We start from the raw sequence: 13311 nt of genomic DNA, 5'->3' as shown, positions 1-13311 counted from the left end.
ATACTCACTGGTCGCTTAAATACTCGGGGGTAAACAAGTGTCTGAAGAGATCCTTCCAGTTAACTAATCCTTCACTAACCTGTTCAAAGAGGACTGTCCCAACAGTATGAAAAGATATACAGGATTGTTTGTGATGCTCCCTCCGATCCATCTCACCTCTTGACTCTTCTTATTCTGAGGAGCTCTTTGGTACAAGTCTTGGTTTCCATGTGTAGGCAGAACACAGTTCATGCCAACTCCTTCCCGCCATAATAGGAAGTCAGAAAATTGGACGCAATGAGCTAATAGCTCCTGGCCTCTGACATTCTTGCACTGGGGAATCTGAAGTCACTTGCCTCGTGGCAAAGTGCACACATGCTCTTTGTGATCTCACTTCATTACCAGGTTCCAGTTCATCAGACAAAATGAGAAAACGTTAAAAAGAGTTACACAAGGGTAGGCCGAATGCTGGAAAGCAGGCAGTGTAGACTGACGTGGAGACAGTAGATGTTGTTGCATGTTTGAATGCCCTACGATATTATGAGTGTATGTGGACCAGAGTCTTTTTAGATGATGTTCTGTCGCACTCCTGGATGTGCTGTTCTGCAATACTTGTTTGGCAACAGGAAAGGTATATTCCAAGATATTTTTTTTAAGAATGTAGGGTGGCAGCTAGAATGCCAGGCTTGGTTTCTTCTTCCCCGTGGTTTCACCATCAGCACCATATGCCCACCAGTTTTGTAGATAGGAACTGCAGGACCAGCAAAAACACTTTTAGACAGGAACCAGAGTATTGTTGTGGGACCATACAATCCTCCATTTGCACAAGTCTTATTTTTCTTTATATTAGAGTAAATAATTCATTGCTGTAATCCAGCAGATCTAGTTCATAGATGCTGTTCGGAACAGAGTTTCAGTCATCAAGCAATGGTTTAAAAATTGGAAAACCGGTTTGCTCAATCAAGATTGATTTTGACATTTTCAGGGTTAATGGCCTCTTGTATTTTTCTTGTACCTCACGTGTTGCTGTGCATGAGATGCCATCAATGGATGATGTCCCTTTGTGGGACCAGTTTTAGAGCAGTCAGAAGGACATTATCCTGGTCCTTCTTCTTTTCAATCAAGACCTGCTGAAGTGGAAGTTCTCTTTTGAAAGGCAAATCTTTTCGGCCACTTTGGCCAGACATGTAGTTGGAAATGGATGCCTCTCTGGAGGTCAAGGGAGCCCACCTCAGTGACCTTGTACTCAGGCTTTGTGGTCCCCACCAGGTTAAAAACCTTCCTGTGTAACACTGCCAGAAATTTTTATACCGCCATCCGAAGGGCGGGCAAGTGCAGATCTTGGCTGATACTAAGACTGCCATGTCCTACCTAAATAATCAATGGAGGAGTGGGGTTACCACCACTTTGCGAGGATGAATTGGAACTCTGGCATTGTGCCATAAACAGAGACATTATTTTGTCAGTAGCTAATCTAGCAAGGAAAGTGGACACAACAACAGATATCCTTAGCAGGTTGTTTTTTGTCAACCATATCTTGCATCTCTTTCAGGAGACTGCAGATCTTTTAACCTTGGAAAATCAGTGGGACATGGCCTGCCTCTCCAATGGTCATTCAACCTTCACTATCCTTGTCCATTCTAACCCCTGCAGCAGAAAATGATCAAGAAGATTTGCCTGTGCAAAGAAAATGTGATCCTTGCTACCCCAGAGTGGGCCCGCAACTGTGCTATCTAGACCTCAAGATCCTAACTTTTAATGCTTCAAAGTACGAGAGGGTAGCTTTCTCTTCCTATGAATTTCCTCCTAAGGTTAAGGGCGTTGGTTAGTTGATACCCTAGGCAAGAAGACCCTCCACTATGTTGCCTTTTAGCAGATGATTTACTTTTGCCCCTGTTTTTATGACAATTTGATACTTTGAAGGTTCAGATGATTTAGACCCTGAAGATTATTGTATGCTTCTACTTCCGTTTGAGAATCTGAAGATGGTGTCTGCAGCAGGGCTTAAACCTGTTGATCTCATTTGCATCAGATGAATGATTTTCCAGTGAGCTGCACTGGCTTATGTATTAAATTTGTTTTAAATGCTGGCACGTTATTTAGATATTGAGCATTCTAATTCTGATGATGTAGAATTATTCAAAAAGTGAATGTGTGAAATAATCCAGCACTTGAGAACTGTAGGGACAGTCTAGTAACTTTTTCATGTACCAGATTCGAATGAATGCTGTTTTAACCCCAAAAAGCGCCTGCACGTTGTACTACATACACAGAAAGAGCGTTTACAAAATATTAATGCACCGTTCTCCCTGCTTCAATTAGAAGTTGATGTGATAAATAAAATATGTAGGGAATAATTCATTTCATGTTTCATACTGTAAAAAGTCTTCACAACAAAGACATTTAGCTTAATGCCCCAAACACTGGAGCCACCTCCTAACATTGCTATTCATTGCCACATTGCTCACTCTAATGTGCTCTTATTAGAGCTCACTTAATCAGTCATACCTTTTCCAGACCTTCCTAAGCAATAATGATTCCACTCCACCATTACTTCACCATCACTGGTTTATTATCCCGATAACATTGTGCAGCTTTTGTGTAATTAAGTATGGCACATTGATGAAGGAGCTTGGTCTTCACAACAGAACATAACAAAGCACTATAGAAAAATGTAGGGTTCTTGATTAGAATTGACAAAAGGATATGTGTCAGTCTCCTTATATTTTTTTCCACAGGTTGATGCTCTTATGCATGCACTGATAAACATAAGGAAGAAGGACCCGAAAACCAAGTCTATCATTGTTTCTCAGTTCACCTCGTTCCTCTCTCTGATAGAAACGCCTCTCAGGTAGGTTGGCCTTTGTATCAGTGATTAGTTGCACGAGATTGTGTAGCTTATTTTAAAGTCTCAACATTTTTTTGTGTGGCATAATTTAGCCTTATAGCCCACTGCCGAGGGCTATACTAGTTGTTAAATTCCCTGAAACCGGCTCGGACCTATAATGAGGGAGAGGCCTTTTTACACTCATTATGGCACGAGGCAGAAGAGTTGTTATAGCCTTCGAGCCCACTGTAGCGGTCTCTACTGGCCATTAAAGGCCTGCGCCATTGTTAGAGGCCCTAGCCAAAGATTAGGACCTTTAACAAGGGAGCGGGCCTTTAATGGCCGATAGAGCCTGCTATGGAGGACTCTGAGGCTATTAGAACATTCTGCCCCTAGAGGACAGAATGTTTTAAATAGTTAAACAAAGGCCTTACAGAGTCTGAGGGGACTGAAATCTCCTTGGGCTCTGTGAGGCCTTGCATTCACTGCAACAGCTGTGAACAGACATTGGAATATGTTGAAGCTCCGGGCTGCTACCGCCATTAGGAGCCCATAGCACTCTATTGTTTTCAATGGAGCTCCCAACATTCCAATGTTCTATTAGGTTATTAGATCATTCCACCAACTAAGGGCAGAATGTTCCAAATCAAAAACGGTGAAACATAAAGACAAACATTGAAATGTTGGAGCAGAAGCCTTATACCAGTGTTTATAAGACAGCGCTACTCCATTGTCTTCAGTGGAGCGCTCAACATTCCAGAGTTCTCATATATAAATTTTCATAATTTTTCTTTTTTTCATTGACTGAAACTTGTACACAAGAGTATTTCCGGTTTCTCAACCTTCTTTGCAGATTAACCTCTTGAATATTATTTAGCACTGAAGTGGAATTCTTGAGGTTCAGTTAACAAACCTGTGTCTCCTGTACAACGGTCTTGTTTGCGATGTAGTTGATGCTGATTAGTATTGCGGAATGAGCCAGAATACCTTTCTGCAGTTCCAGATGTTTTGTTTGTCTCTTCCAACGGGTAAGTTTTACAAAGAGGAAGTTCTTCCTTATGGAGATAGCCCAATTGAAATTAGGAAACACTATTGCCTGTGACTGGCTATAAATTACTGAAGCATGAGCAAAGCGTCCAGATTGATGCACTTAACATGTTCCATCCATGAGATCCACACTTCTACCACCTGTTGGACTAGGCCCTTTCCCCAGGGTAATTCCCAAAAATTTTGCCTTCCACTTTTTGCTGAATTCATTTTTGTTGGCTTTAGGACTCTGCACATATTGCCACTGCTACCCAGTGCTGAAGTGCTTGTACTGTCACTTTAAATCATGTTAGATTGGCTTATAGCCAACTAGCATTTTTAATTTACTTGTGCGTCCCTAGTAAAGAGGCACTACATGTGCCCAGGGCCTATAATTACATTTTACTAATGGGTCTGCAGCATTGATTGTGTCACCTACATAAGTGGCCCTTCAAACATTCTCAGGCTTTCCATTACAGAGCCTGTGTGTGCAGCTTTAAATTGCCATTTCGACCTGGCAAAGTAAACCTGTTGCGAGGCCCAAACCTACTTTATCTGATAAAAACATCTATCTCAGATTCCTTACCTTAGAACTTCCATGCGTCAGTCTGGATCCGGAAGATCCTGGTCCAGTCTGCCTGATGTCGTAGGCACCAAGTTCGTCGTCATGATCTCCGCATTGTCTATATAGGCGCCACTCCCATGCTTGCTGATGTCAGTTAATTTCTTTCCCGGCCAGCCAGTGCACATCCGTCTAAGAAAGCTACCCCCCTGTCACTTTTTGACACACTTTTTTTTTACTTATTGTCTACGTCTTGGTGTTTACGATATCTGAAAGAGACACGTTAGTGATAGATTCCTTACCTTAGAATATCCCCAGGCGTCAGACTGGATCCGGAAAGTTTTCGTCTGCAGTACCCCTGCGCGTCGGTAGGCGTCGTCATACGGCTTTGCATACGTCGCTGGCGTCGTAGCCGCCGGGATGTCGTCGTGGGAGCTACTTAGACGCGCCCACGAGCGCTGACGTCCGTTTTTTCTTTTTCCGTGCAGCAGCGCAGATCTGCGAGAGAGCGGTACCCCTAGTTAAAATTTTGACTTGATTTTGACTTCTTTTGTCGTGTATTGACTCCTGGTGCAATAGAGATGCCTGGGTTTAAGTCCTGTAGGGCCTGCCGCCGCAACAAGACGTGTGTCTCTTCTGCTTAGGGCACGCCCATGACCCCGAGGCGTGCCCCGATTGCTAGCCCATGATGCCGAAAGCTTTGCGGGAGCGTTCCCGAAAGTTGTTGGAGGTCCGGCAATCGGTTCTGCGCCGATCAAGGTCCTGATCCCGTGGGAGGTCAAGGGACCGGTCGCAGAGCCCTCGGCATCTGGGACAGGTAAGTCTCGGCGCCATAAAAAGTCGAAAAGCGGTGTCGCTCTTCTTCTACCCCTCAACTCTCGCGGGACACAGTGAATGGGGCAGGCGGTGACTCCCCCGCGGCTCCGTTGGAGCCTTTGTCGTTGCCTGCGGCCTACCCTCCCTTTCCGGGGCTGCACGCGACTTCGGACAAGGAGCAGGCCTTTATGTCGGCCTTACGCCATTTGTTTGCCCCGCTGGGTCCTTCCCGAGCGCCTTCGGGCCCTGCGGATCCGTCGGAAGGGTTTGCCTCCTTGCCGCCGCCTCTGGCCCCGGCTACGCCAGCACCATACCCTACGGCAGCGCCGGCCTCGGCTCCGGCCTGGGGCCAGGCGCCAGGCGCCGACTCCGGCCTTGGCGCCAGCCCTGGATCCGGCACCGGGTGCGGTGCTGCCGCTGACGCCGGATGGCGCCGACCAGGGACTGGTTTCTTACCCTCCCATTCCATTTCTTGGAGGGGAGTTTATCCCGTTTCCCAGGGCACCTCATCCTTACCGGCCCCTTCAGCAACCGGTGGACGAAGGGGAATACTGGGAGGGGTCTGAGGACCCTCTTGCAGCTCAGTGCGAGGATGAGCCTAAATGGGAAGGCGATGTGGAGGGTCCAGTGGATCTGGATTTCTCTCCGCGCGCTTTCACTCTGTCACCTACCGTGGCAATGGAGGAGGTTGGGACTTTTTTCAGTGGTTTTGCGTCGGGCAGATAAGGCTCTTAACCTCGAGCTCCCTTCTGTCGGGACCAATCTCCTGACTGAGGTCCTGCAGCCGCAATCCTCCTCTGCGGAGCCGTTACTGCCCTTCAATGAAGCGCTTACTGATATCCTGTTGGGCACCTGGATTAAACCTAACACAGGAGTCCCTGTGGACAAGGGGGTGGCGTGCCACCATTGCCCGGCGCCGGGCGACCCCAGCTTTCACACACAACACCCGACGCCTGAGAGTCTGGTTGTCCAGGCTTCTGCCTCGCCGAGTGCGTTCCCTTCCGCTCCTCCGGACAAGGAATCTAGGAAACTGGAACAATTTGGGGAAAAGATTTTCACATCTACCAGCTCTGGGTTGCGGGCGGTGAATACTGCGTGCCTGCTAGGCCGCTATTCCCATTCTGTGTGGGACACTGAGGCACAGGTGCTACTTCAGTGCCCTGTGGAGGCACGGGCGGTTCTCTCCGAAGCCATTACCGAGGGGAGAGATGCTGCGAAATGTACTATTCGTTGTGGGCTTGACACGGTCGATTCTCTCGGTAGGGCACTTTCCACAACTGTGGCGCTCCCTCGTTATGCTTGGCTCCGCACTACTGGCTTCTCTTGGGATGTCCAGAACACCCTGTAGGACATGCCCTTTGACGGTACACGCCTCTTTGGTGATAAGGCGGATAGCACCCTGGAAAGTTTTATGGACTCTCGGGCTACGGCCCAGTCTTTGGGTCTTGCCACCACGCGTACTCCCTCGGGGTCTGCTTTTCGGTCCTTTCGAGGCCAAGGTCGGGGCGCCCAGGCGTGTTCTTTTCAGACCCGCATGTCTGCGCAGCCACAGTCTCAGTGCAGCCGCGGACGTGGGACCTGCCGTGGTGGATCCCGGGGACAGCAGACGGGTCAGTCCACCACCTCCCTTTCCGCCGCCGCCTCTAAACCTTCCTAGTCCGGTGTTTCAGGCCCACCTGACGCCAGTCGGTGGCAGGATTCGCCGTCACCTTCCCCACTGGCGCTCCATAACCTTGGACAGGTGGGTTCTGCAAATAGTCCGCAGGGGCTACTCCCTCCCCTTCGAACCTACCACTCCAGCCATGCCTCCTCAGTACCATCGCATGTCGGGGGAACACTTGGCACTTCTCCAGCAGGAAGTTACGGCCCTCTTGGCCAAGGGGGCCATCGAGTGCGTTCCGACGCCAGAAGTAGGTCGTGGTTGTTACTCCCACCACTTCTTGGTCCCAAAGAAAGACAAAGGTCTGCGCCCTATCTTGGACCTCCGGAACGTCAATCGCTTCCTCCAGAAGGAGAAGTTCAAGATGCTCACGCTAGCTCAGGTCCTGTCTGCGCTAGAGCCGCAAGACTGGCTGGTAGCGTTGGACTTGCAGGATGCTTATTTTCATATTCCCATCCTGCCAGCCTACCGGCGTTACCTACGGTTCACGGTGGGCCACAAGCACTTTCAGTTCACCGTGCTCCCTTTTGGCCTTACCAGCGCCCCTCGGGTATTCACGAAAGTGATGGCGGGGGTCGCAGCTCATCTGCGCAGATCAGGGGTTTCAGTCTTCCCCTATCTCAACGACTGGCTGTTGAAAGCAGGCTCGCCCCAGGCAGTCATCTCCAACCTCCAGACTACGGCCGACCTCCTGCATTTGCTGGGGTTTTCCATCAACGTGCTGAAGTTGCACCTGATTCCCTCTCAGAAGCTCCTCTTCATTGGAGCAGTTCTGGATACAGCTCAGTTTAGGGTTTATCCTCCCGAAAAGCAAGTCTGGGACATTCGGGCTATGATTCTGATCTTTCAGCCCTGGTCTTGGTTTTCGGTCAGGAAGACACTGAGGCTGCTGGGCCTCATGGCCTCCTGCATCCTGCTAATCGATCATGCCAGATGGCATATGCGGGCTCTGCAGTGGAACCTGAAGTTCCAGTGGACACAGCATCGGGGGAACCTGTCCGACTACGTCCAGATCTCAGAGGGCACTGCACAGGATTTGCAGTGGTGGCTCACGAACCAGCGTTGGGTCAGCGGCAGATCCCTCTCCCTTCCCCAACCGGAGCACACAGAAGTGACGGACACGTCCCTCTTGGGATGGGGCGGCTACATGGGAGAGGCGGAGATCAGAGGACTCTGGTCTCTGGTGGAGTCCAAGCTCCATATCAACCTTTTGGAGCTTAGGGCGATCCTACTTGCACTGAAAGCATTCCTTCCCTCTGTCAAGAGGAGAGTAGTGCAGGTGTTCAAAGACAACACCCCTGCCATGTGGTACTGCAACAAGCAAGATGGGGTGGGGTCGTGGACTCTGTCAGGAGGCTCTACGTCTCTGGACGTGGCTGGAACGTCAAGGCATTTCCTTGGTGGCTCATCACCTGGCAGGTTCACTGAACGTCAGTGCCGACAAAATCAGCCGATGGTGCATGTTGGATCACGAATGGCGTCTTCACTCGGAAGTGGTGCAAGGTCTCTTTCAACTGTGGGGAGAACCTTGGTTAGATCTATTCGCCACCCAAGAGAACGCGCAATGTCAGCAGTTCTGCACGTTGGAGATTCCAAGGCGGCAATCGCTAGGCGACGCTTTTCGTCACGAGTGGAGTTGCGGTCTGTTGTACGCCTTTCCGCCTATACCACTTCTGCCCAGAGTGCTAAAGAAGATCAGGCGAGACCGGGCCCAAGTCATTCTTGTGGCACCGGACTGAAGACGTACGCGGAGCCGTACGACGATGCCTACCGATGCGCAGGGGTACTGCTGACGAAAACTTTCCGGATCCAGTCTGACACCTGTGGATGTTCTAAGGTAAGGAATCGATCACTAACTATTGTCTCTTATAGATAAATCGTTACACAAGTAAGTAACTTGTGCGTCAAGTAAGAAAACCTCAGGGTTCAAACCTTGCAGTGTCTGTTACCGTGCCATGTCAGTTACAGACCTCCAACTGATCTGTGTTTGCTCCGACTGCCGGGCCAATGCGCCGAAAACTTTGAGGGAGCGGTCCCTAAGGCTGCTAGCGGCCCGGCGGCTCCCGGAAGTGCTTGTTCCTGCTCCTGATCTCCGTAGAGAGGGAGGTCCGAGCACCACTCCGGGAGATCCAAGTCTTCCTCCTCTCACTCAAAGTCGTCGAGGTCAGGTAAGAAGCACCACAAGAAATATAAGAAGTTGAAGCATGCTTCAACTTCGCCCCGTCCGTCCCCTGACGAGATGGAGAAGTCTCGTGTTCGGGGCCCCGCTCCGCATAGTGGGTGACTGGTTCATCTCCGCGTTTCTCTCCCTTTACGGGGTCGACCCCCTGCCCAGTTGAAGACCTTTTATGACGCCATGTGCGCCATATTTGAGCGGCCTGCTGGCGCTCATTTGAGCCCCGTAGGATCACCAGAAGGAGCCCATATGGGTTCTGCTCCATCAGCTCCGTAGTCCAGGACTCCTCATGGATCTGTTACTGGATCCAGTGCCGGTCGTACCACCCTGACTTTCCCTGATGCCGCGTCCGACACCAAGACCCTCGGCATCGCCTGCACCCACCGGCGGTGCCTCCCCCATCCTGATACCGGACAACAGGGAGCTGGCTGGGCGTCTAGAACGCCGAGACCGGTACTGACGAAGCTGTTTTATTCTATAGGGCTAGGATTGGAAGAGGATTTAGAGCAACAGCAGTATCCCTTAGAAATCCCACTTTCAAATGAAGAAATGGTACAAGGATCTGGGTGATGCCAGCGGTTTAGACACCTCCCCAGAGTCTGGCATGCTGTCTCCTAACCTGGCTACGAAGGAGGGGGCTTCAAACCGAAGACCTACTGACCTTCAGGAGACAACTCAAGACCTGGCTTTTCGACCAGTAGCAGCAGCACCCCTCCCCCCTTGATTGATTAATTTGCAATGGTGGTGCGTAGGGCTGCAGAGGTCTTGGACCTGCAGCATCTTACGGTGGTGGTCAAGACCAATGTCTTTCCAGAGGTCCTGGAGCCTGGTGTGTCCACCTCAGAACCCTTGCTGGCATTTAACAAGGCCTTAACAGACGTTCTACTGGGCACCTGATCCAAGCCCAGCACAGGGGCTCCTGTGAACAGAACTATCGCCCGCCACCATCGCCCTGCACCGGGTGACCCAGCTTTCCTCTCCAACCACCCATCCCCCAAGAGCATGTTGGTCCAAGCCTCTACTTCCTGTGCCGTGTTCCCTTTCGTACCCCCAGATTGGGATTCCAAAAGGCTGGTCAGCTTTGGTAAGAAGATCTTCCCTGCCACCAGCTTCGCATTGCAGTCAGTAAACACTGCATGCCTCTTGGGCTGTTACTCCCAGTTACTGTGGCAAAAGGTTGCTCAGCTGCTGACACAAGTCCTGGAGCTGTCCTCTCCCAATCAGTTAAAAATGGGAGAGATGCAGCAAGGTTTGCTATATGGTGTGGTCTAGACATGACAGACTCGCTGGGCAGAGCGTTTTCCTCGACAGTGGCCTTTAGGTGCCACACCTGGCTGAGAGCATCTGGCTTTTCAGGGGATGTCCAAGCAAATCTCATGGACATGCCCTTTGATGGCTGTCATCGGGGACAGGGAGGACACGGCGCTAGAGCGCTTCAAGGAGTCGCACCTACGGCCAAGTCCTTGGGCCTCTGTGTCATACCGGCCTGCGTCCGACTTTCATGGTTACAGAAGGGTCTTCCAACCACACCAGTCGTATCTCAGCCAGAGGACCGTGCAAGCTTCCCAATCCCTGCGTGGCAGTGGGCATGGTTCACCCCCACCCCGTGGGTCGGGAGACCAAAATGCAGGTCAAGCCACAAACCCTTTCCTTCTGCTTCAAAACCTTCCTAGTCTGATCCTCCCAGATCATGGACGTCCAGTTGGTAGCAGGATACACCATCACCTCCACCACTGTTGGGATATCACTGTGGACAGGTGGGATCTGCAAATATTTAGAAGGGGCTACTCCATCCCCTTCAAGACTACACCTCCTTTCATGCCTCCAACTTACGATAGGCTGACAGAGGATCACCTTGTCTTACTTTCTGAGGAATTCAAAACTGTCTTGGCCAAGGGAGCGATAGAGAGGGTTTCCAGGCCAGAAATAGGCTGTGGTTGCTATTCCCGTTATTTTCTGGTTCCAAAGAAGGACAACGGCATTCTCCTATCCTTGACCTCAGAGCCCTCAACTATTTCCTCTAAAAAGAGAAGTTGAAGATGCTCATGTTCTGTCTGACCTGGACTTGGGAGACTGGATGGTAGCATTGAATTTGCAGGACACCTACTTCCATAACTTTTGACTTGGACCCGGTCTATTGCGACCAGATAGCCGTTGTTGTCACTTTGTGCTTTTAGGTGCTATTTTGCTGTTTATTCTTTAGAAATTCGTAACTCTGGTTCTATTGATTGTATGTATTTCATTTTGGTCTTGTTTTATTTATTAAAATCTGCTCTATTTTTCTAACTTGGTGTGGGTTTTTTTGTCGTGTTTTACTGTTTGACGTGTTGCACCGATACTTAACTCATTGCCTCTAAAGTAAGCATGACTGCTCTGTGCCAAGCTATGAGGGAGTTCAGCACAGGTTAATTTGGGGTTTGCTTGTGCCTTAACTTGGCAAAAATTGTGGTTGCTGCTTGACATGGGATCACACCCCAGTCAACCAGTAACTCATTTCTCACACCGCCCCTTTGGTCTGTTGATGCTGCCCCAGCCACCTCCAGTGGCTGCCTCAGGGGTGCCCTTGCAAAAAAATTGATTAGGGCTACCTCACTCAGTATCCACTCTTGGACATCCTGCACCCAGACCTAGAGGCGTCCCTGAAGGCACCCTATTAAAGTACTTGCAGACTGTGACTGCTTCCACCTTTGTGGTGTTCCTCCTCAGAATCACCATTAAGGAACCGGGACTTCGCCTGAAGATACACCAGCAACATTGGGCAAACCACAACTTAACATGTTTGTGTTCTGGGTAATTTTCTGAACATGCATGAATTGGAAACTGCAGTACTTTAAGAGTGCATGGTTCCAGCACAAGCCTGGCACACCCAGTTCGGGTTGGAATCTGTGGCTGAGCCTCTTTAGCAATACTTGCTCAGATATTCATCCTGTAAGCCCATGAACTGATGCTAACAGAAACTGGCCACCTGGTTATATCTGGTATCCATATGTGCATTTATCTTCTCTTTTTTTCGGCTGCCATCAGACACAAGAACTTTTCTAATGAATGGTCATTCTTGCAGATTCCTTATTTTAAAGTAGCTCCAGGCAGCAGACTGCTTTCCGAGTATTTTAAATTACTTTACCCTTGCAGTGCTAGTTGTGCTGTTGCACACCTACCACAGGTATGGCAGCTTTACAATAGATACTCTCGCTACATAAAGGAGCCACGTTCACTGGTCACATCTGTTCCTAGTCCGTACAAACCCATGGTGCTGAAGCTCATTCAATGGTGAATTGTGCACCCTTTTTTTAAAAGCAGGCTCATATTGCTTTCCAAATCCTCTTCGGTTACTGCCTGCCCAGAATGGAAGAGGCATATTTTGTTTTCCTGCCCACAGTCCTTCTATTTTTTATGTCTGGTAGCCGGACACTGTGCAGCTTTCGCAGATTGTGTGCCCTCAAGCATCCTAAGACAGTCTGAGAAAAGAAGAGCAAAGGTTTCTTACGGTGTCTTATAAACGGGGTGTATCAATATCTCTGACTCCTTCCAGAGGTCTCTTTGTAGTCAAGAGAGCCTGCACAATCAATGACATGAGCACAAAACACACAGTCCCCCCTTTACTGTGCAGCTTTCGCAGATTGTGTGCCCTCAAGCATCCTAAGACAGTCTGAGAAAAGAAGAGCAAAGGTTTCTTACGGTGTCTCATAAACGGGGTGTTTTTCCTCCTCATACTTTGTACCAATTCTTTAAAGATAGCCACATCACCGGGCAACATATCCCTTACAGAGTCAAACCTTTCACAAAGGGCATCCATCCAGTGAACTAAGATGTCCATTTTTAAACTTTATCCATAGCTTGGAAAAACTAGTAGTGCTCTCGCAGAGCGTTTGCAGATTGTTTGGCTCTTGTATACTTTCCTGAACCCATGGTGGGTCAACGGATTCGCCACTAGGACACATACATTCTGTGACTCTGCTCTTCACTTCAGTTTTGGGAGGTGCCGCCCAGATGAGGCTCACCCAAAACACTTTCAGGATTGGCACCAGGAGCATCGGCAACCGCAAGCAAACAGCAAACAAGAAAGGTGCAGACAGATCCACATTCGGCCCCTTAACGCGGTCCATCTCTAATAATCTTAGGACATAATACTATAGTGATTTTAGAACAAACACTGAGTGGAATATCCCAGCCCTCAGGCAAGAATAATGAAGGTATGTTGGACACCCTTTTGCCACAAGAAGGCTCTGACAATGATATTTAATCAGACATGGTAGACCAACAAT

At 49.4% G+C, this 13311-nt stretch overlaps 1 protein-coding gene across 6 annotated transcripts in view; it reads left to right on the top strand.

Annotated features, from left to right (window-relative positions):
• The window catches only part of HLTF (helicase like transcription factor), a 397768-nt gene that overhangs the window by 331016 nt on the left and 53441 nt on the right, over positions 1 to 13311 (top strand). For all 6 annotated transcript variants that reach the window (XM_085635054.1, XM_085635052.1, XM_085635053.1 and 3 more), the window contains one exon: positions 2718 to 2830. In XM_085635054.1, the coding sequence (XP_085491180.1) occupies positions 2718 to 2830 (113 nt within the window). The remainder of the gene's footprint in view (positions 1 to 2717; positions 2831 to 13311) is intronic.

The sequence above is a fragment of the Triturus cristatus genome, chromosome 11 (genome assembly GCF_964204655.1).
Source record: "Triturus cristatus chromosome 11, aTriCri1.1, whole genome shotgun sequence".
Lineage (NCBI taxonomy): Eukaryota > Metazoa > Chordata > Amphibia > Caudata > Salamandridae > Triturus > Triturus cristatus.
The sequence above is the reverse complement of the archived record's forward strand: the minus strand, read 5'-3'. Positions and strand labels throughout refer to the sequence as shown.